This window comes from Haliaeetus leucocephalus, unplaced genomic scaffold (assembly GCF_000737465.1).
Source record: "Haliaeetus leucocephalus isolate CR32 unplaced genomic scaffold, Haliaeetus_leucocephalus-4.0 Scaffold295, whole genome shotgun sequence".
NCBI classification, from domain to species: Eukaryota; Metazoa; Chordata; class Aves; order Accipitriformes; family Accipitridae; genus Haliaeetus; species Haliaeetus leucocephalus.
Window position 1 is genome coordinate 913641 of NW_010972731.1, and position 21549 is coordinate 935189.

The following is a 21549-nucleotide window of genomic DNA, read 5'->3' on the forward strand; positions in this document are numbered from 1 at the left end:
TGGTCAAAGTTTTTTTGGAAATAAACTTCAGATTTTTAAAAATACGGTATAAAGTCCTTTTCTAGCTGTTGCACTGGTAAGGGAAACAGTACAGGTGCAAGTACTGTGAAATTCTGTGGTCCCGCTCCATGTCCAATTTATGCCTTAAATCAGTATTAAATGAACTGCTTAGGAACACACTTGATTCCCCTTTTTATTCTTAGCTACAGATTAAAATTTTCAGCATTTTCTGTGTCTTTCAGTTGAGATGACCCGTTTTTACAGGCAAGATTCAAGCAGGAACAATTTGGGGTGACACAAAGCTTTCAGTATAGTAAAGCACCCGGACTTACTCCAGAAACAGCAACTCATTCCATCAACTTTCCTATATTAAATTTTCTTTGCATTAAATAAAACCTTTTAAGAAAACTACCCCCTGCCATTTGCAGTTCCATTCCTCGATCTGAAACTATACGGCTCAAAGAAAAGCCTATTGATATATCAGACCACTAAAAATGAAGGAATTCAGAGTATTAGAAGCCAAGGCGTGCCTTCTCCCTTCTTAACTGTGTGCCATCCCCAGATAAAGCCGATGGGATAAACAATTATCTGCAAGCTATGGAACAAAACTTTTTGAGCATATTAATCTACTCCCACAGCACAAATGTTTGTGCTTAAAAAGGGAGCAGAGGTCCGGAGTAATTTTAATCCTGTTTCTAACGAAGACCCACCACAGCAGTATCCCCCCGCAGCGCAGGCAGCAGCGCCGAGCCCCCCCATGCTGCCCCCCCACGCCAGCGGCTCCGTGCCCAGCACAGCAGCTGGGCACCAGCTTTGCTCCCAGCACTGGGAAAGCACACGCGCACAGAGCTACACTTTGGGTTACCTTCTGATTTCACAAAACATGAGATGCGTTTTACCTGCTGGGTGCAGCCCCAGGAGCACAGCCACGTCTCATTTATTCAGCCTTTTTGCTCCTCTCTCTGCCCACACTGTTTTCTGATGGCCCTCCACGTCGGGAGCTCCTCGGTGTGCTTCCATCCTCCTTTTATTGACCTTTCCCTTGCCAATTTTTGGCATCATATGTACATGACACCCCCCCTCCCTGTGAAACAGATACCTCCTGGCTCCAAGGACAGCCTCATGAGCAAGAGTGCCTTCTGTTAACATGTCAGCCCCAGTGCTTGAGCAAGGCACGTGGCAGGTCTCAGGTCATCTTCCGTGGACGCGCAGAGCTCGTGCTGCTGCCCACAGACCCCGCGTGGAAGAACATTAATGTCAATGGCAGTGACTGCTGAAACCATGGCCCCTTGTCTGAGCCTTTTTGAGTTACAGGAAGAGATTGGCCTCCTACAGCACATGTTTGCCCAAGACACCCGTGGGCTCCCTGTCCACCGTGATTTATTGATGAGACGAACCAGGAGGAAGCCAGAGAACAGATTTGCTATCGACCTCGCTGCGGGACAAAAGAGGAATTCCACCTTGCAGAGAGACAGAATTGAAACCCAGCATCCACAACACGCTCGGAAAGAGGATGCCCACGGACAGCCCTGCGGCAACCACCGTCCCCATCGCTTTGTGCTGCCGCTGTACGGCAGCTGTGCTAGAGAGCAGCAGGGAGCCACGTGCAGTGGTCAGTGAGAAGCGAAGGCGTTCACCAAGGGACAGTGTGCACGACCACACCAACAAGGTAAGCTCCTACCTGTGCTCACCCCCAGCCACAGCCACCGGGCGATGGTTCACCAACGAGATGACCAAGGTCTTCTTTGCCATCCTCTATCCAAGGCCGTGCTGTGCTCTGCCCGGGAGCAGGGTGTCCGCACTGTTACCCTCCCCTAGCTGCTGAGAGATGGCTTCTGGATGGAGAGGGGAGACAACATCTCTTGTAGCTTCCTTGTATTCATTGCATTCCCTCTTCCACGATGGCAGGGTCACCGTATCAGACTTGGCTGTCACACAGAGAACGTGCACAGGGATGCTCTGAGTGCAGAAGGGAACGAAACACCCGTGACTCACTGTAAACCAGAGCAGGTCCCAGACCAAAGACGTGCTGCAGGGATGCTGGTATCAGAGTTACAACACAGACCTTCACACCGGAGCACAAACACCCTGGACTGCAGCAAGGACTATTGACCAACACACCGACATCTGCCCAAACAAGCACTAAGCTTTTTTTTTTTGGCTTTGTAAGACTCACCTGTCCTTAACCGTAACAGCCAAACAACAAACAGAGCTGAAATAGGCATATATATGTATTGTTTTCTTCTTAAAAATCAAAATATTAAGAGCACAGGAGGTAACGGGATTTCATTCTGGGCTGCATTTGATGAACGGGGGGGAGGGAGACGACTGCCGCCTGCCCCACCACGTGCCAGCTCTGGACTGTCATCACTCCGACCTCCAGTTTCAAAGGTTGAAGGGCCACAAGCAAAGGCAAAGCTTTCCGCAGCACCCAGCCCCAAGTCCTTGCCCCAAATACCACCTTTATTTTGCTCAAGGCAACTCTCCTGCTTCTAGCAAAAAGGGACTGAGCCAGGGCAGCCGGAGCGTGCGCGGGTTTGCTCCTCTCCCAAGCAGTCAACGGGGACCGGCACAGCCGCGGGAAGGCTCTGCACCACGGGGCGCGTGGAAGAGGAGCGGGCCATGGGCCTGGGCCACTGCAGGGGCCACGGGCTACCACACAGCAATTTCACAGGTCACCTGGGGAGCAGGATACGACCAGAGCCCAGGGCCCTTCCCCACCTCCTCTGTTTGAGCACAGCGGCACTGATGCGGCGGCAGAGCCGACCCATCCGTAACACCCTGAGGCTTTCCAGCCCAACACAGATAAACACTGCTGAAGGCAGAACAGATCCTTCCTTCTCCGAAACGAAGACTTGGAAAGACTATAAAGTCATGGGCCAGGCTCAGCCTGGGTAATGTCCTTCAGGGTACTGTCCCTTTTGTTTGATTTCTTGAATGGGCTGTGAGATACAGACTTTTGTGCCATCTCAATGTTGATAAATACAGCAATAAAAAGTAATAATAATTTGGGGCCCACTCCTGCAAAGATCCAAGACCCAGAGCCCAGTGCAGAGACTTTGACACATCCGACCCACAGCACGTTGGGTGTGCTCTGGAGAGACCAATGCATCTGGCTTGCCCTCCCGACCGATCTCTATCAGCAGGTCCCCAGCTTCTCTCAAATTGCTCCTGGTTCATCTGCAGAGAGTAACAAGGGGGTAAAGGCCAACATTTTGGCTTTTCTTGTGCTATAAACGTAACCAAAGGAGCTCAACACAAAGATGAATTCTGCTAACAAGTATCACCCCAGTCCAGGTGGCACAATTAAATAGAATTTTATTTTCAATAAATATACAATCTGCATCATACCAGACAATATGCTGTGAAAAAATAAAATGTACAGAAGCAACCAACAGGACAGCTTGACCGTAGCTAAGTTCACTTGGTGACCTGGAGAACTACCTGGGTTAACACACACAACACAGAAAGAGCCACTGCAGTCTGTGAGAGAATTGAAATTGTGTATTTTGGGTCTTCTTAATTGCAAAAGTCCCCGCAGCAGGTTTCTTTTGCACAACACAGGTTTGAAAAGACATGAGCTGGCTTTCCTGGTACAAATGCTATTGGAAATGTTTACTTTGCTATATCATTACTGTATCTACTTGACGCACACAGACTGCTATCGAGAGTGGCAGGTCTCACCGCTGACGTGACATCGGATCCGTTTGACGCGGGGCTGCACGGCCACACACGCGCCCCAGCACACAAATGCACGCGTACGTACTAACAGGAGCTTAATTCTGTTGCAACTAGTACAAGGACAAAACTGGAGTCAGAATCGATTTCACCACAGGTTCTACCGTTTAAAAAAATATTCTAGCCTAATTACCACGTTCACCAACGAGAGCACACGGGTACTTATATCTCCGAGAGGATGAGCCATGGATTTGGACTGGAAGGACAGCGGGGGCAACTCCCAACTCCTCCACCCGCTCAGCGCTTCCCGCGGCACCTCCACGCGCCGCCCGGCCGCGCGCTCCACCACGCGGGACGCAAACAGCCGAGCGGTGCCGGGTGCGAGCAGCCAGAGGGCCGGCCAGCCGGGCCACTGGTGGCCCCAGGGGAACGGCCAGGACCCGGCAGGACGTGGTTCGCCGAGGCCGGCGCGGCTGGTTGGGTGCCGGCAGCCGCTTCAATCCAACGGAGCTGCTGTGGGGTGCGTGTAGGGTGTGAGGTGGGGTGTTTCGGTCAGTGGTTTATTTTTTTTTTTCCTCGTCCGCTTGCTTGATCTGGCTGCTGTTAGTCCCCCACCTCATGTTACCTCCAGGGATGCCGGAGAGACACGGTCGCACTCCTCGCGGGACCGCAGGCTGTGCCACTGCTCCACGGCCGTCCGGTGCGCGTTGAGCATCCGGCGCCAGTGGTTGGACTCGGGGGCACCTGTCGAGTACTGCCCGATCACGATCCTCCCGATGAAGTCGTTGCTGCTCTTCACGTTGTGCCCGTACACTGGGGAGAGCAGAAACGGAGACCGGTCAAGGCAAAAGCATCGCTTGTCTACCCGCAGCCCTGCCCCCAGAAAGCCAAACGTCCTGCAATTGCCCCCTTGCACAGCACGCCAGACGCCAGTGGTTTTGGTATATAACCCAGCGCCTCAGAAACGTTAGAGGGACCGAATCAGGAGTTTGGAAGAAATAAGATAAGCTGTACTACAGATTGAAATACAATTCAAATAAACAGGATGCAAATCTGCAGTTATCGTGGTTTTTAGCATGAAGAGGTGAAGCAGAATCATAGAATGGTTTGGGTTGGAAGGGACCTTAAAGATCATCTAGTTCCAACCCCCCTGCCATGGGCACGGATACTTTCCGCTAGATCAGGTTGCTCAAAGCCCCATCCAACCTTGCCTTGAAGTAGAATTACATCATGTAAACAAATGCCAAAAGCTCTGCCTGGGCATTGTGAAATGATGAAAGCAGCCAAGCAGCCCACACCTGGGTAAATGAAGCAGCAGCATCTCAAACTGTCCTCTAAATGCAAGTGTCATGAACCGTTCCAGCGCTAATCGATAGCCTTCCCGACTCAGAGACAGGAATCACACATGTACAGGCTGTCAGCGGGATGTTTATACAGAAACGATTTGCTGTAATTATCGCTGCAGCTACTTGTTAAAAGTCCAGGAAAGCAACTGAGGGAGAGACATCAACCCAACACCCTGTCCTTTGGATTAGCCCAGTCTCCTGGAACAAAAGATCGCAGACAGCAGCAAACTCTAATGATGGGCCTGATCCCGGGAAAGGCTGCACACTCCTGCCGCACAGGAGCAAAAGCACTTTGTGTTCTGCAAACTGAAGCCCTGCCCCAGCTCATTAGAAAGTTGAACAAAAAGTCTGTGCAAGCTGAAGCCAGGATATCCACGGGCGCTGGCTGGAATATTAAGGATTAAAAAATCTCCTCAGGAAAGAGAGGGATTTTTAAGAACAAATGTCTGCAGGGGCTCCAAATCCACCCAGGCTCGTGGAGCAAGAGCAAGTTCAAAGGGGGAGCACAGCCTGGCGTTGGAGCCGTGAGCGTGGCACGGAGCCGAGCGCTGTCACCACTGCCCCTGCCAGCAGCGCCAGCTCTCCAGGGCTGCTGGAAACCAGCGCTGGCAGCAAAGCCACATTTGGGATCCCCCACGGCAGCACCCCCTGAGGCAGCGCGCACCCTTCCAGGCAGGCAGGACACCGAGCACTAAGCACTCGACCTCGCTTTTAGCCACGCATCTCTGTCAAGGCTGTGTATTTCCTATTATAACGTATCCCACAATTAATTAGCGTTATTTTAACGTGCTACTCGGTATATCTACCATCTCCATACTCTGCAAAGGCTGGTTCCTAGCTACTGCACCAAAACGGGATCTTGCTCTGGGTGACTCAGGTGCCACCTGCCAGTGCAGTCCCAAAATCAAGCTATGCAAGGTTACATCTTGCTTTATACCTCCCGACAGCTCTGACACACACAGTTTATGGGCTGAGATGCTTCTGCTCATAAAATTACCTGGGGATATTTTTGGTAACAGCGAACCTTCAAATGTCCAAATCATTTCTCCAAATAATTGCTTTACAAAGAAATTACCCTGAAACTCAGAGCATTGTAAGTCTATCTTCAAACTACAGTTAAGAATGAATCGGGGGGTACGGCCCCCTCCTCCGTGAGGAAGACTGCATCTCTTCTGTTTGTCGCCATCAGTTATCTAGGGGTGATGCCATCAGCTCTCTGCGACGTGCCGCCAATGAAGTGCCCCTGTCAAGAGCCCAGGCTGATGTTGTCTGGAAAGGCCACCTTCTGAGAACGTGGTGAAGAATTTTAAGCCATCTATCTCCAACTAGTAGACACCTTGTCAGAGTTATTAACGAGTTCTCCTACAAGGCAATGGATCATAATTGTAGCTAGTATGACTATGCTAAATGTCCTGCTATGATTTATTAACCTAGAGAAATCAAATATTGTGATAAAACTAGATAAAAGTACGCCCAAACCAAATGCCTCCCTTATTTTTTATATAGGATTTTTTTCTTCCTTTTTGTCCATTCTTTTACTCCAGAATGAAAGAAGATGAAGCCTAATCCTGGGAGACAATACCAAATAATTTAAACCAAGAAGTCTTAAAGGCCATCAATTAATCACATGATAAATTAACAGTGGGGATGTACCCCAGGCATACCAATTCTTCAAAAATAATCCATGTCAGGAGTGTAAAATGAGTAGTTTTAGTTTAGGGTGTGCTAAAGGGACCGTTATTTTACTGTTGATCCAAGTATTCTGAATTCTTGTAAAGCACCTTGCTAATCTCATCGCGTCAGGTAATTAGCATGTTGATTCCTTTAGGGTATTAATGGGCTAATTATACAAGCATTGTTGCTTCTATTGTTAACTAGTTTAGATAGCACCGAGAGAATTCTCTTCCCTTGCTGAAGAACAGGGAAGACATTTTCCAAGGCCAAATGCTTATTCACGCACAGACCATAAGAGGTGGCACTAGATTCGACCCCAAGTTTACAAACTCACAGCTTCACTGCAGCAGCTTTCTCAAAAGATGAGATCTTTGTGTGCCAAAAATTCAGCTTCACTCATCAGTTCACGAGCCTTTAAAACTCAAGGACATGCCTTTCTCGAAGGCTAATTGCTTTATTCCACTCTTAAAATGGCCAGTATTTGCCGAGCAAATTTGCTGATGGTTGAGCTGCACAGAGCTGTTGCGTGGACCTCACCCAGGAGAAGGTGCTGAAGTTGGTATTGCAAAAATAAGCCCTTTGCTCGGATTCAGGAGCACAATTTTCCCTGTTGCTGCCACCGGTTCTTCCAAGACCAGCTTGGAAAGGAAAACTGTAGGAGGCCATGAGCCCAGGTGAGAAGCTGGAAGCAGAGGCTGGCTGCGTCGCTGGCCCTCGCTGCACCACGGGCTCCCGTCCTGGTGCGGGGGGGAGCAGCTCTCCCCTTTTCCTTCCTCTGCTGCAGCAGTCACTTCTCAACAGATGAGGAACCGTGTCCTTGGATGCCAACAAGCATGCACTGGCCATTACACTCACTACACCATTTACACTCATGCCTGACACTCCAAAGCCCAGCAGAAGGGGTTAACATCACACTCTCCATACAGACCCCATACGTACCGCTCATGTACCGACCAGGACCCCCAGGTGCTCAGACACAATCCCAAAATGACAGCTTTTCAAGATACAAGGTGAGCCGCACACCATTCCGGGGCTGAGCCCTGCCCTGGCTGGACGGGGACCTGCTGACGCAGCAGGGACCTGCGGAGAGACCTGGGTGCCCCTTTGAGCAGGAAAACCCTGCAGAGCTGCAGAGGGGCCACCAGCCTGGGGCTGGGCAGGCTCTGCCACAGCCCCTCGGCTTTTTGCACACCCACGCGTGTAGCGACCCACGTACCACGGCTGGAGTCCCGCCTGCAGCGGAGCCAACTCCACGCAAGCTCACGTCTTCAGCCTCGGGAGGAAAAAAAGCTCCTGCTCTTTCCTTTCAGCTTCTTCCACAACAGGTGGAGGTGGAGAAGCCCCTGTGGTCCAGCGACGGGTGCTGCACCACGCTCTGAGCGCGGGTTACGGTACAAGTGGACCGAGCTGTATTCCCTGATGTCTGAGCATCCCCTTCCAGAGCCTGAAAGGAGCTCAGAGTAGATTTCAGATTAAATCTGCCCTTGGCCACAAAAAACAGTAACTCTGTGGAGCTGCCCAGAAGCAGAAAATGAGGTAATCATCATTTGGCGTTTTCAGACTGACCCAGACTCTGCTTATAGACAGGTAGACACTGCTTTCCATTTAAGAAACCTATTTTCCTGACAGAAACTACACACCTGATCTCATGAGCTCTTTTTCCACCATCACAGTAATTTACACAATAGCAACATCCATTTCCAGGCCAACACAGAGCAAAAAGCAATTAAGGAAGCAGAGTTCAAACCAATTCCTTCTGCAGCTGCTCTTTACTCAGGGATTCTTTTGGAAACAGAAAGGCTTCTTTAAAAAAAAACAAAACCAAAAAAACCCAAAAAACAAAAATCCTCTTTATAATAGAAATGCTGAAATATAAAAGCAAAGTGGGTTCACTTATGTCCATTAAAAGGGTTGAAGTAATGCGATTGTGGTGGGTTGACCCTGGCTGGGTATCAGGTGCCCACCAAAGCTGCTCTATCACTTCCCCCCTCAGCTGCACAGGGGACAGAAAATATAATGAAAGGCTCGTGGGTCAAGATAAGGACAGGGAGACATCACTCAGCAATTACTGTCATGGGCAAAACAGACTTGACTTGGGGAAATTAGTTTAATTTATTACCAATCAAAGCAGAGTAGGATAATGAGAAATAAAACCAATTCTTAAAAACACCTTCCCCCCACCCCTCCCTTCTTCCAGGGCTTAACTTTACTCCTGATTTTGTCTACCCCCCCCTCCAGTGGCACAGGGGGATGGGGAATGGGGGTTGGGGTCAGTTCACCACACACTGTCTCTGCCGCTCCTTCCTCCTCAGGGGCAGGACTCCTCACTCGTCCCCTGCTCCAGCGTGGGTCCCTTCCCCGGGCTGCAGTCCTTCAGGCACAGACTGCTCCAGTGTGGGTCCCCCACGAGGTCACAAGTCCTGCCAGAAAACCTGCTCCAGCGTGGGCTCCTCTCTCCATGGGGCCACAGGTCCTGCCAGGAGCCTGCTCCAGCGCGGGCTTCCCACAGGGTCACAGCCTCCTTCGGGAACCCACCTGCTCTGGTGTGGGGTCCTCCCTGGGCTGCAGGTGGAGATCTGCTCCACCATGGACCTCCATGGACTGCAGGGGGACAGCCTGCCTCACCGTGGTCTTCCCCACGGGCTGCAAGGGAATCTCTGCTCCGGCGCCTGGAGCATCTCCTCCCCCTCCTTCTGCACTGACCTGGGGGTCTGCAGGGCTGGTTCTCTCACATGTTCTCACTCCTCTCTCTGGCTGCCATTTCTGCACTGCACCAACTTTTTTTGCCTTCTTAAATCTGTTATCACAGAGGCACTACCACTGTCACTGATGGGCTCAGGCTCAGCCTTGGCTGGCGGCGGGTCCGTCTTGGAGCCGGCTGGTATTGGCTCTGTCAGACATGGGGGAAGCTTCTAGTAGCTTCTTACAGAAGCCACCCCTGCAACCCCCCACTACCAAAACCTTGCCACACAAACCCATTATAGTGATGTAAATAAAACATTTTCATGTTATATACTTATCGATGCAGCGATCCTAAATGATCCATTTCAAACTGATGGGGGCCTGGGTGCTACATGAAACTTTTCTTCGGGGTAGGGGCCCACGTCCCCCGCAGGGCTCCTGCGCAGGAGGGGTGGCTGGGTCGCACCCCCAGCCTGGCTGCCGCGCTCCTTGCATGGCTGAGCAGCACGGCACAGCGGGTACCAGGCATTGCACAGCCCAGAGCTGCACCCCAGCAGTGGCAGGGACTGCCAGGAGATGCGATGGGACTTGGAGCTCCAACATTTGGCTCCAGGTACAACTCCAGCCTGAGCTTTCCCTTGTCTCCTACCAACGGCGGTCACGTGGAATTGCTTTTCAGTGGTCAACAGTTTTGCATGTCGCTATGTAACGTGGCACTTGCCTCTGACCCATGAGCTTGCCTGGGTGGCATCAGCCCCAGCACTAGATCCAGCTAAAATGCTCTTTATCTTCCCCTTTGCCTCTACACTGAGACTTGCAAACCGAGTACCTGTGAAGGGCATGACTGCAAAGTATTTGTGATTTATGAGTTATGTGCAATAGTAAAATTTAAGCTGGCATTTCAGATAATAATTCATCCTTTGATTGAACATACTGGCAGCCTTGAAATGACCAGGAAGGAGCACTAATTCAGAAAATTTCCTTAAGCTAACTTCAAGGCTATCAGCACCATTTATGTGATGGGGGACAAGCTTTGTGCAGAAGCACCTTGCTCAGCTGGGGCCAAAAAGCACCTGCATCTCCTGAAAACCCTCTGCCAGATGTGCCCAGCAGTTACTCAGCAGTTACGGCCACGCTGCACCGCCGAGTACGGCCGCACAGCACCTCTGCTGCCGCCTGCAGCTGCCGGAGCACCTGCTGCAGCCTCGCCTCTACCACTGCCTCGCCGGGAGTAACGGGCAGAGAAATCTCAGCACACTGGAGAGGGTGGGAGCTCCGGCACAAATAACGTAACTCTTCTTCAGTCACCTACATCAGTTACCGGCAACGCAATCAAAACCATTTAACTCGGAGAGAAGAAAAACAACAAGCAGGAACGTGCCTCTGTTTTTCATCTGCCTTCTTACTCAGGCTAAACATCAAGCAGAACATCCTCACCGAGTTTCCACTAGTCTGCCATTAGCTTATTTACAGCACACCACCACCCACTTGCTAACTGCCCCCAAAGTTTTTTCTTTTTTCTTTTTTTTTTTAATGAATGCAATTTGATTGCATCCTGCATATTTTAAAACGCCTTAAATCATGGAGACCCCTCGGTGCGGCTCAGGTGCACCACTCTGACACAGGACGCTGCAGCACAGCATGCCAGCCGGCACGATTCCAGAGCCAGCCTGCTGCTGCGGGGCGCCTTTCCCAGCAGACACAGCCACAGGAACCAGCTCCCCAGTGGGAGAAACCCCAGAGGAATTAGAGGGCCCTGCCTTTTTCCTTTCCACTACAGGATAAAGCTGTTCAATCTAAATACTAGGGAGCAAAAATCCAGCTTAATTTTTATAGCTGGTCTAGAGAAGATTGGGTGCTTGGGTCAATCATCAGGCATGAAAGTCGTTAAAAACATCCAACCCATTATTATACACCTGCAATCGCTGTTGCCACAGCCTGTAAAAGCTTCATCTGATACCCTCGCCCCCCCAGGCTAGAAACTGAATAAACACCTACATGGTAAATATTCTTACTGCAAGGGCTTTGCAGCACAGGCACACCGAACCCTGCAGCCCAGAGACGCGACTGCACCCCAACAGCCGTGCTTGCCGCCGGCTGGCGTTGTGCTGTGAGCTGCAAAACCCACAGCCAGAAACCTTCAGCCATCAGCGTCCCACTCCGGCGGCCACACTGCACGCTGTGCCCAGCTGCATCCTCGGATTACAGCCAAACCAGGGGAAAAGGGAAAAATAAGCCAAGACGTGCCCGAGGCTGCACACAGGCAATTGAGCGGCAGTCTCCCTGAGGACACAGGTCTCAGGAGGCCGTGGGGTCTCTCTGGCAGGAACCGCGATCCCGTTAGCGCTGACCCATCAACGCTCCCTGCATTTCCCCACTTCAGTCTCAGGGCTCGGCAGGGTCTCAAAAAGTGCCCTATTTCACATGCTCACACTGCTCACGCAGGCAACGCTTCATCCCTCATCCTTTGCAGGTGGAAACCAATGCTCAGCCTTTTCCATGCTGGCCGCTGTGCTCTGCCATCAGCTCCTGGGTCTGAGCTGTCAGGTCAAGCAGGTCTGAAAACTACTTCTGAACTCCTTGACAACAATATTAAAAAGCTGTTTAGCACAAAGAGGGTGCTGCTAGGAGCAGGCAGCAGCAGGACTAATGATGCACGCTGTGAAGATCACAGGTATGAACCAAATTCTGCCCCTTGCTCCTCGCGCGTGGCCCGTAATATTTAGTAGGGAAGAGAGAAAAGCACAGGAGAAGATGCAGTGGTTTCACATTTATCAATTTAATCTCTATCAGGCTCTGATGTGCACAGAAATCTCGCTTCCCAGCATCTCCTCCACGAGGCTGCTCCCTGCAACGGCTGTGCCTGCCCTGCTCCAGAGGGAACTGGAACCGCTTAAGCGCGTGGCCGAATCCTGGCCACGCATGGACCCACCGCAGCTCCAGCATCCAGCTGCTGCTCCACGTGGGAGAACACCACCACACCAAGGAAACTCTCTTTGGAAAACCACTTCCCTCCTCATCCTCCTGCGAGGGCAGCCCCTGTGCTCTGGCTGGGGCAGCCTGGAAGGGGACCCCACGGATGCACCCGACGGAGCGCCCCAAGCCAGGCACTTGGCTAATTGGGGTCTGGCCTCAGATAGGGAGAGGAAAGTCCTGTAGGAGAGCGCAGGGGAAACGCAAAAGCACAAGCGTGTCTTGCACGGATCTCAAGGATGCACAGGGATGACACCTCATGGAATTATCTCATCAGGAGAAACTGGAATAACAGACTGCATGCATCTATTGCAGCAGCCCGGAGGATATTGAAAAGGAGTATCTACAGTTGGCTTTTTCCACCTCCAACTCCCTTTTTTTTTTTTTTTTTAATCACATCTTAATTCTCTGCAGTATGGGCCCCAGATCCAACAAAGCACATGAATGGCTTCATGCCTATTGATACACCTCACACGAACAGGCTCCAACACCGATGCCGTACAGCACCCGTAAACGAAGGCAGGGATGGCCGCGCGGGAGAGGCAGCCTCTGCCGGCACGTCCACGCGTCTCCTCTGACAGCCACGGGGCCAGGCACAGGCATTTCATTTCCAGACACGGCTCTACTGCCCAGAGCGGCTACTGCCACTGAGATTTTTCCTCATTTGATACACAGAAAGATTACGGTCTTGTGAGATGTTTCAACAATTTCTTTCACCACGGCATGAGCCAAACAAGATGAAACGCTGAGGTCGAGAGAGGCATGACACTGCTTAAATTAATGGGCTTGGCAAAATGAGCAAGCGCTGACAATCAGCCTGGGGAGAGGAGGTTTTGCTCCTTTCTTTAGGAGAAAAAGATTCCCCCAAAATTCCAGAGAGCTCCAGGACAGGCGGTTTCTGCCACGTCTGCAGTGAGGTACTGTTGTTAACTAAGTCAGTCTCCACTTGAAGAATCTAATTTTGCCTTCTAAGCAAGCAACAGATTGGCTCAGGAAGCACCAGCATCTTGTTGCTCTCACCAGGATTAATAGCGTTTCACTCCTCCTCATTAAAGCAGCTGGTCTGCTGCAAAAAGCCAAATCCATCCCTGGAGCATCTTCCCTGAGCGAGCCCAGACCAGGATCGGGGCTGCAGGACCGCAGGCAGCATCTCCAGCCGCCCCTCGCTGCCTGCTCTGCTCTCACCTGCTCCAGGCTGACAAACGGCACCTCTCACGGAGACCGACAAGCCACCGATGGGGATCTGGAGGACGGAGAGCAATGGGGACCTTCCTCCTCCAGGAGGGTTTCGAAGCCCGTGCATCGTACCCGCCGCAGAGAGGCTCTGCCAGGCAGGGTGGTCTCCAGGAGGCCAAGGTCTCCTGCTGCCAGTGCACCTCCTCATGCCCCTCTCCCACCACCCCAGGAACAGGAGATGTCCTCATAAGACCTGCTGGGTCACCTCGTGTGCCCACAGGGCCCGAAGCAAAGCAGCCAGGACCGCGGGAGACACCGGCCGGGAGCACTCTGCTCTCCCCAGACCCGAGCACGGACCATATGGTGTCTGGTGCATAAATATATGAAGTATTTTATAACGCCAGACACAAAGGCCAAATTCTGATCTAAATTAAACAGGTGTAAATCCCCAGAAAATCCAGTGCTGACATCAATGTTTTTTCCCCTTTGGCTAAGATAGGATTACACAGGTTTAAGCGCAAGGTTAGATTCTGCTTCTGAGCTCCAGATATGTGGAATATACAGACAGTCCAATACTTCAGAAACACACATCTAATAGACAACAAGAAACAATTTTCTAGCAGCAAGTTGCCTAATAATCTATCCATCTAAGAGATGTTACGGTATCCAACATGATAGCATTTCAAAACAGAAACCACTTCTTCCTCCCATGTTCCAGCACAGGGAAGAAAAAACAGTTTCATTTGCCTCACATATTAGAGGAGATTTTTTTCTCCCCAATATATGTTTGCAAAAGACAAAGTGCCTCAATATTTCTTGTGAGAAAGAAAAAGCAATAGGTGAAAGGAGAGATGAGCATCTGAAGCAGCAAGTCAAAACGTAGATGTGTAATGACCCCAAACACATCGCAGTTTCCATCCCTGCAAACAGGCACCTAAAGACGATGGTGGTATCTGAAGGTCATGCTTTCACATGGCTAGGCAAATCAAAATTCAGGTGTATTTCTGGAGAAGCCTGAGGACAAAACTATTATCAGCCTTCAACCTGCTCAGCTAATTGGGACATTTGGAAATCAGCCTGTTAATTACAAAAATACCATTAAAAAGCCTCGCTATCTCTGCATCCCATTCATGGGACTTTTACAAATCCCATGCAGCGCAGGCGAACACCAAAAGCATCACCTTGTCTCCAGCGTCTACACCACAAGTCTGACCACCAGAGCTGATGGGGAAAAAACGAAGAGTTTTAAGATCTGAGGAGCTTCAGCTGTCTTCTCCTCAACCAGGACTCAAGCTACCTGGAGGCCCAGTATGAATCCTAGTTAGTTTTATTTCCAGCTGCGATGGGTAAGCGTGGGTCTGAGCTGTGAGCCTTTGGCACAGCAATTTGCCCCTCCGCCCAACCTGGGCTCTCTTGAAAGGTGAGGTCTGGAGCTGATGACCACCTTCAGCCTTGGCCCACCTCCATACAGCCTTTTCTGCCAGATCAGGGCTGCTCTCCGTCCCCCCATCCCCACCGCCACCAACTGCCCCAGACACTCTGTCGTGTGGATCAAGAGCATCCCAAAATATTTTCTATTGAACGTTCAAAAAATGCTCATTAGACAACATACAAAAACCAAACTGGTCTGCACCAGAGCATCTCCAACATCCCCGGGAGTGAAGGGTGACAGCGGGCCAGAGCTGTGCTCACCAGGGGCTGCCTGTGCCATTAGTGACCATTTATTCCAGACAGAGAAACATCCCAAAACATCCACTTCCAACAAGAAGGCAGGATTTCAAGGAACACCGAATTCCTCTCCTGTCAAGCTGTGATGCTACAAAAGGAATAAATATGCTCAAACAGGCAGTAGTTCTTCAAAAGGAAAATATTTCAGTGAGAGTAAACCAAACTACCCAGAACTGCACCATTAGCAACACACACCGACAATGAATTTCTTCCCTTCTAAAAACTCAAACTTCATTAAATGGTCCTTAAATTTTCCCACAGGCCAAGGGAAAGGGAAAATGAGCCAACAGAGGAATCAGGTATATTGCTATTGAACAGCAATCTGTTATTTTAATCAAGTACTGACTATTAACTGGAAGTTAATTAGAGCCCTGGGATAAAGCATCAAAGCGATCACCAGCAAAGTGAAGACACATGTTGTTACAGCACTCACTGCACGGAGATGCTTGATGGTATTGTCAGCGCCCCGCTGCAGTAGCCGTTGAAACCACAGGTATAGGTGTGCAAAGTCTCAGTGTTCAACAACGGACCCTCAGGAACTCAAATACTTTTAAAAAGAAATAAAATGAAAAAAAAAAGGTCCTAAATCTTTTTAGAAAACAGAGGCACAGTCCATTTTAAAACATATTGAAAAGTGAAGATAATCATATAAGATCCTACAAATGGTTCAGAAGAGAGGGTGCCTGTGAGCTGTGTCCTCAGCCAGTACTCACCAGCTGTCATGCATGTATCGAGACCGATCTCTTCATCAACAAGCAAACCCTGCCCCAGCCTGCTTCCCTCCTCTGGCAGGGCATCCTGTCCTGCTGGAGCCAGGGCCACCTTTCCCACGGGAACGGTGCAGTGGGACAAGCCCCACCACTGCTCTCCATCAGGCACCATCAGCCCCGATGCTTGTCCCAGCTCCAGCTACGCTCTCAGCCAGGTCAGAGAGCAAAGCAGGTTTTCCCTCTGCATTTGCACAGATGGTACCCAGAGCACAAAAATGATTTTTCCCTCTTTGGGGACCCTGCTTGCTTCACGAGACCTACGGATCCCATCATGTGAATATGTACAAGAGCTTATTTAGATGGAGAAAGACACACAGAGTCACCACGGGACCTCAGGGAGATATATATTACCTAACTGTGAGCGCTGAAGGTTGTATTTTTTATGGTAAGTCATCAAAAGATGTTAACGAGTCACCAAGATGCAGTTGGCCCTGAAGCACTGGTGTTTTTTATTGGGCCATCTGGGTTTTACTGCAATGCAAACAGCATTACCAACGATTGTTATTAACAACATTATAATCATTAACAAAATACCACAGTGCTCGGATTTCAGGTGTCATCTTACCTCCTGCTGCACAGCCCAGGCTTTCTGAAGGTTAGGCTGGGATTTACAGGACAGCCTGCCCAAAATCCCTCAGCGTGGAGAACATGGTGTCTCCAGGTGCCCAGCATCTAGCCCTCCTGAGCACAGAGGCTGCAGTTGCACCTCAAATATCCTTTTTTTCTGCTTGGAAATGACCTCGGGCAGCAGCTGACAGCCCTGCTGCCAGGGCCAAACTCCACCTTCCCCTTACTGTGGGACAAAGAATAATTAACACCTTTGTTCACAGGTATATGTGGTTAGGAGAACATACTGTTTTTTAAAGCCTGCCCCATTTCTCTGCAAGAGGTGAACCCATGACTTGCTTGCACTCGAACAGATGGTGGCACATGGGGGATATGCATCAAGTTGCCAAAAACCAAAAAGTGGAAAAAAGAACCACCCAAAAAAGTGCATTTCTGTTACAGATGCTCATTACCTAGGCAACATGTTTGATGGAGTAAACGAAAATCAAACATCATCTCCACTAGCTGTTGCCTCACTCATCATTTTTTCTGTCGGGACATTAGTCTTGTTATAAGTATCAATCACTTTCCTGGTTTTAGCCTCTTTTGGTGAGAAGCTGTGAACAGATGATACTTGGAGCAGCGATCCTGACCCTGGATGCCTCTTCCTGGAGAGGACATCTCCACCTGAGCTCATCCCAGCTCGTTTTAGGCACTAAACTGGGACACGTGAGTTTGTGACAGCTCCAGTAAGCATCTGAGCTAGGAACAGAGGGGAAGGCAGAAAGGCTGCTTGTACAAGGTGTCCTGCACCAACATGGAAGGAGAAGCATTTTGGTCTGTAAATGCTAATAATTTACCATGTTGAATCCTAGTATGTCCAAGGAGGAGAAAAGATCTAAGAACTAGCCCAACCCTCCCCAAATCTTGGCTAATGCAGAGCTCACCCTGTGCACCCCATCTTGGAGGCACCCACTGCCCATCTCCTAGTCCAGCTGCGCATCAACCCTGCGTTTGGTCCAAAGTCCAGATCTCCAGAGCACCACCAGGAAGGCAGGGAGCAGAATGGTGCTTTTCAGAAAACCATCCATCCAGTGTTTGCGCACACAGACCTTGCTGAAGTTGCAGCAAAATGGTCCATAAATTCTTACCGCAGTGCACTAAACCCAGACAGTTTGATTCAAGATGCACAGGAGAAAAATACACAGGGGAAAAAAAAAATTAATCTTAATTTGTCTAGATAGTGCCTTACTTTGCAGTGTGGTACCAGCCACACAGAGGGATCCAGGAGTCTCAGCTGATAGGGACTGGCACAGCTCCACTGCTTTCCAGTGAAGCCAAGCCAATGTAAAGACAGCTGCAGAATGAGTCCAAAATACAAAGCCACAAAAAAGGTTCCTTTAAATTATTGAAGATATACTCACATTTGTGGCTCCCAGGACTGCTTTTACAGCTCTCTCTCCATTCAAAGCATCATCATGCACCCTTCAAGCAGGATTATTTTCCTTTTCAATTGGACTTTGACTCAACAGCAAATTTAATTAACTGACCTAATGGACTAGAGCTGTGGACTGAAAAAAATAAGAAATAAAAAACAACTCCCACAAAACACGCAACAGAAAGAACCACCACTGCAGCCAAAAAAAAAAACCCAAGTAGAAACAAAAAACCTAGAGAAAAAAAACGTGGCTTATGCTCCTGCTCTGTAGAGATGCAAAATAATAAAAAGATCCTCATGTTGCGAGGTACAGCTTCTCCATTCTGGCAACCATTTGCTCTTTATTGTCTTTTAACAAAAGATCCCAAAGCCCTTTACAAGCTTTTAAGCTGTGCAATACCCTAACATGCCAAGAAGGCAGCTATATGGGGAATACCACCATCCCCATCCCAGAACCTCAGCCAAGCTGCACACTGATACTCATTTTATTAAATCCTCATAGATGCACACAGGAAGAAACTGGTGCTGCACTCCCTGTTGGGGACACACCAACATCTGGAGCACTTCCATCACTTAGGTGAACACTGAACGTGGCTCAGCATCTTCACCACCACTATGTCCCCTGAACCACCTCACTCCCATGACACCGCAGATGCCTGTGCAGGAGCCCTGATTCAAAGATCCTCACAACAAAACGGGCTCTTGGCTCCTCTAACAACAGGAGGCAGCGCAGGCACCGAACCAGCAGAAGACTGTACACACAACAACGTGACCAACACCTCTGGCCCCAGCTATATCTTGGCTACACAAACCACGTATCTCAAACTACAGAGTCCCGACCACAGCAAAAGCAGCGAGCCCAACGATGCCCACGGCAGTGCCGTGCCCGAGCTGCGCGTCACCCTTCAGTCCCGAGAGTGGCCACGAGAACCTGGCCCTGCAGCTCCTCCGAAAAGCTCTGCAGGCTCCTTCCCAGCTTTGGAGCTGCTGGTGACATTTCTGGCCTGGGCTTATTTATTGCAGCGTTTAAAGCAGGCAACATGTCACTTCGAAAGTGAAGCACCACTTAAAAGGCACACCACTGAAATCTGACTGCATTACATATGATTATAAATCAGCTAACTTCCCACTGACTTATTTGAGAAGACATCAATTTGCACAGAAAAAAATAATCAGACATCCACTCATTAATGCTAACTTCATCAGCTATGGTGAGGAGCAGCATATTCCCCTCACCCTTCTGACTGCATAGAGCTGCTATTCTACCTTTTCTTCTTCTATTAGGAAAAGGGGAAAACAAAGAAAAGAGTATTTCGTACCTGTCACAATATCACCTGATGGAAGCTTCCAAGAACAAATTCATCATTGCACATGCAAGGTAGAGTCAGGGTGATGTGCATGCAAAGCAGTGATTAATTATAGACTTTTTGCTGAGGAAATTTCTGAGCATGAAGGGCAAAATTTAAATTGCTGATCAGCATTGCTTTTGTTATAACATGTTTGGAAACAAACTAATGGGTTGGAATTAGGCTCCTTGTACCAGCTTTGACACGTGTATCTGCCATGTAAGAAATAAAATTAAAAAACACTTCAAAATATGTTCTTTCAGATGCAGATTCCTTTCTCTTCATCAAAAGATGGTGAGTAATGGGTGGAAAGCTGCCAAAAAACGTGTTTGTGAAGCATGGGAGCCCAGTGTGGCAGAAGCGCGTGGGTCCCAGCGCCCAGCGCCTCTGCTCCTCCAGAGAGCCAGAAGGTCCGACCCTGCTCCTGACGGTGCCCGAGCTCCACAGCACACATAGGCTGGGTGAAGTCATGGCACGGGAGGGAACCCCCCCGCTTCCTAGGGTTCCCTGCAGCCCTGCCCAAGACCTCCACGCTGTGGAACGGCAGAAAAGGCCACCGGCCGCACCGGGTCCACGGCCTCGGTTCAGCTCCACCGCTGCTGCCCAGCCTGCGGGCGAGAGCGCAGCCGGGGACTCGTCCCTGCGCTCCGCTACTCCTGCTCCGAGCAGCACGCCCAGTTGCCAGTTCCCACTGACTAGAGAATTCTATTCATGCCTAGAGAATAAAAATAGGAGATACAGAAATTGTTTAAAAATAGGAATTCCTAACCCAGCCAAACATCTCCTGCGCTGACAAAGCTCTCAGTGGGGTTAGCTCTGGGACTCCTCCTGGCCCACAGCCTGCGTGGCCTCTGTCTTGGGTCTAGCTCAGCTGTGCCACACAGGGCTTGGCGTCGAGTCGAAGCCCTTTAAAAATAAAGGCATGAATAAACCTGCTTAAAAAGTAGGCGAAGTCAGTGTCAAAACACCTATAGCTGCATCATCTCACCGGCAAATTATGTCAAGAACCAGAAGTTATCTTTGCCAGTGTTTGGGCTCCGGGATCATTCAATACTTCCCTCTCATTCCTCTAATTTTTGACTTTATGCCCAAGCTGGTTGCCGCCGAGAAGTGCAATTAATGCCTCCTCCTCCTCCTCCACACAAAAGCATTCCCAGTGGCACCAATTAAGCACAGGACCCATGAGGTGTGCTCCCAGCCAGCTCCAGCCATCAGGTGGCAATGCTGGGAACAGCTTCTGCAGAGGACTGAGAGCTAATTAGGCTACCCTGGAGACCCCAGCGATGGTCACCCCTTGCAGGGTGGCTACTGGGACAGACACCCTGCTGCACAGGCTCATCTGCACACCCACAACTGCTTCTTTGTTCACCTCGGAGGCGACCATGACCGTGCCGAGTCGGTAACACCACCCCGTTTACCTGTGAACACTAAGCTGGCATTCTCCAGTTCTTCCTGTGGAACCTTGAAGCTGAAGGACTCGTTGTAGAAGGGATCTATCGTCCCCCGCATGCAGGAGGTCTTCTTGGTTTTTGTTAATTTTAATCCATGAACAAGCTGAATTTTCACAAAAGGATCTGACAAAAAAACCACAAAACACAGGCTCTGCATTACAGGTGTCGTGAGTCAGTACCACAGTTCGTGAAGGTTGGGCACCGCGGGGATGGACCATGCTGGAAAACAGCATTTGGAAATGACTGGACTTGTACCACCGCGCCGTTCCCAGGGATTTGCAGTGGAGACAAAAGTCAGGCAGCTGGATTAAAAACACTCGCTGCCAAAACCATAATTCACGACAGCCTTGATAGAGGCCAAGCATACTGTTCTTTTTGGAAAATGCCAATATTCTGGCAGCACCAGTGGCTGGGGCAGGGAACAAGGGAAAAACACCTGAGGACATGCACATGAAGCAATTACCAGCCAGCACGCTCAGAAACGGCAGGGAGCAATGCATGGACACTGGAAAAACCTCACAGCATCCACACAGCAGTTAGATATCATAAATGAAACCACCACAACATTAACATGCAGGCAGCATGCAGCATCTGCAAAACACAGCACTGCCACAAAGGGACTGCCTTACAGAACACAACACAGGGGTAATGTAGAGCTCCTGGTTCCTCACCTCATCCTTGTTCAGAGATCTTTACTTTAAATATGACAAAGGTATTCACACCCTCCATTTTATCACAGGA

The 21549-nt window shown here is 49.9% G+C and overlaps 1 protein-coding gene across 1 annotated transcript in view; it reads right to left on the reverse strand.

Moving 5' to 3' along the window:
* Nucleotides 1-4294: 4294 nt before the first annotated feature.
* SYT17 (synaptotagmin XVII) overlaps nt 4295-21549 on the reverse strand; it is a 36717-nt gene continuing 19462 nt past the window's right edge. Inside the window, exons 6-7 of the mRNA XM_010570155.1 lie at nt 20776-20931; nt 4295-4491 (exon numbers count right to left, since the gene is read on the reverse strand). Of these exons, the coding sequence (XP_010568457.1) occupies nt 4295-4491; nt 20776-20931 (353 nt within the window). The remainder of the gene's footprint in view (nt 4492-20775; nt 20932-21549) is intronic.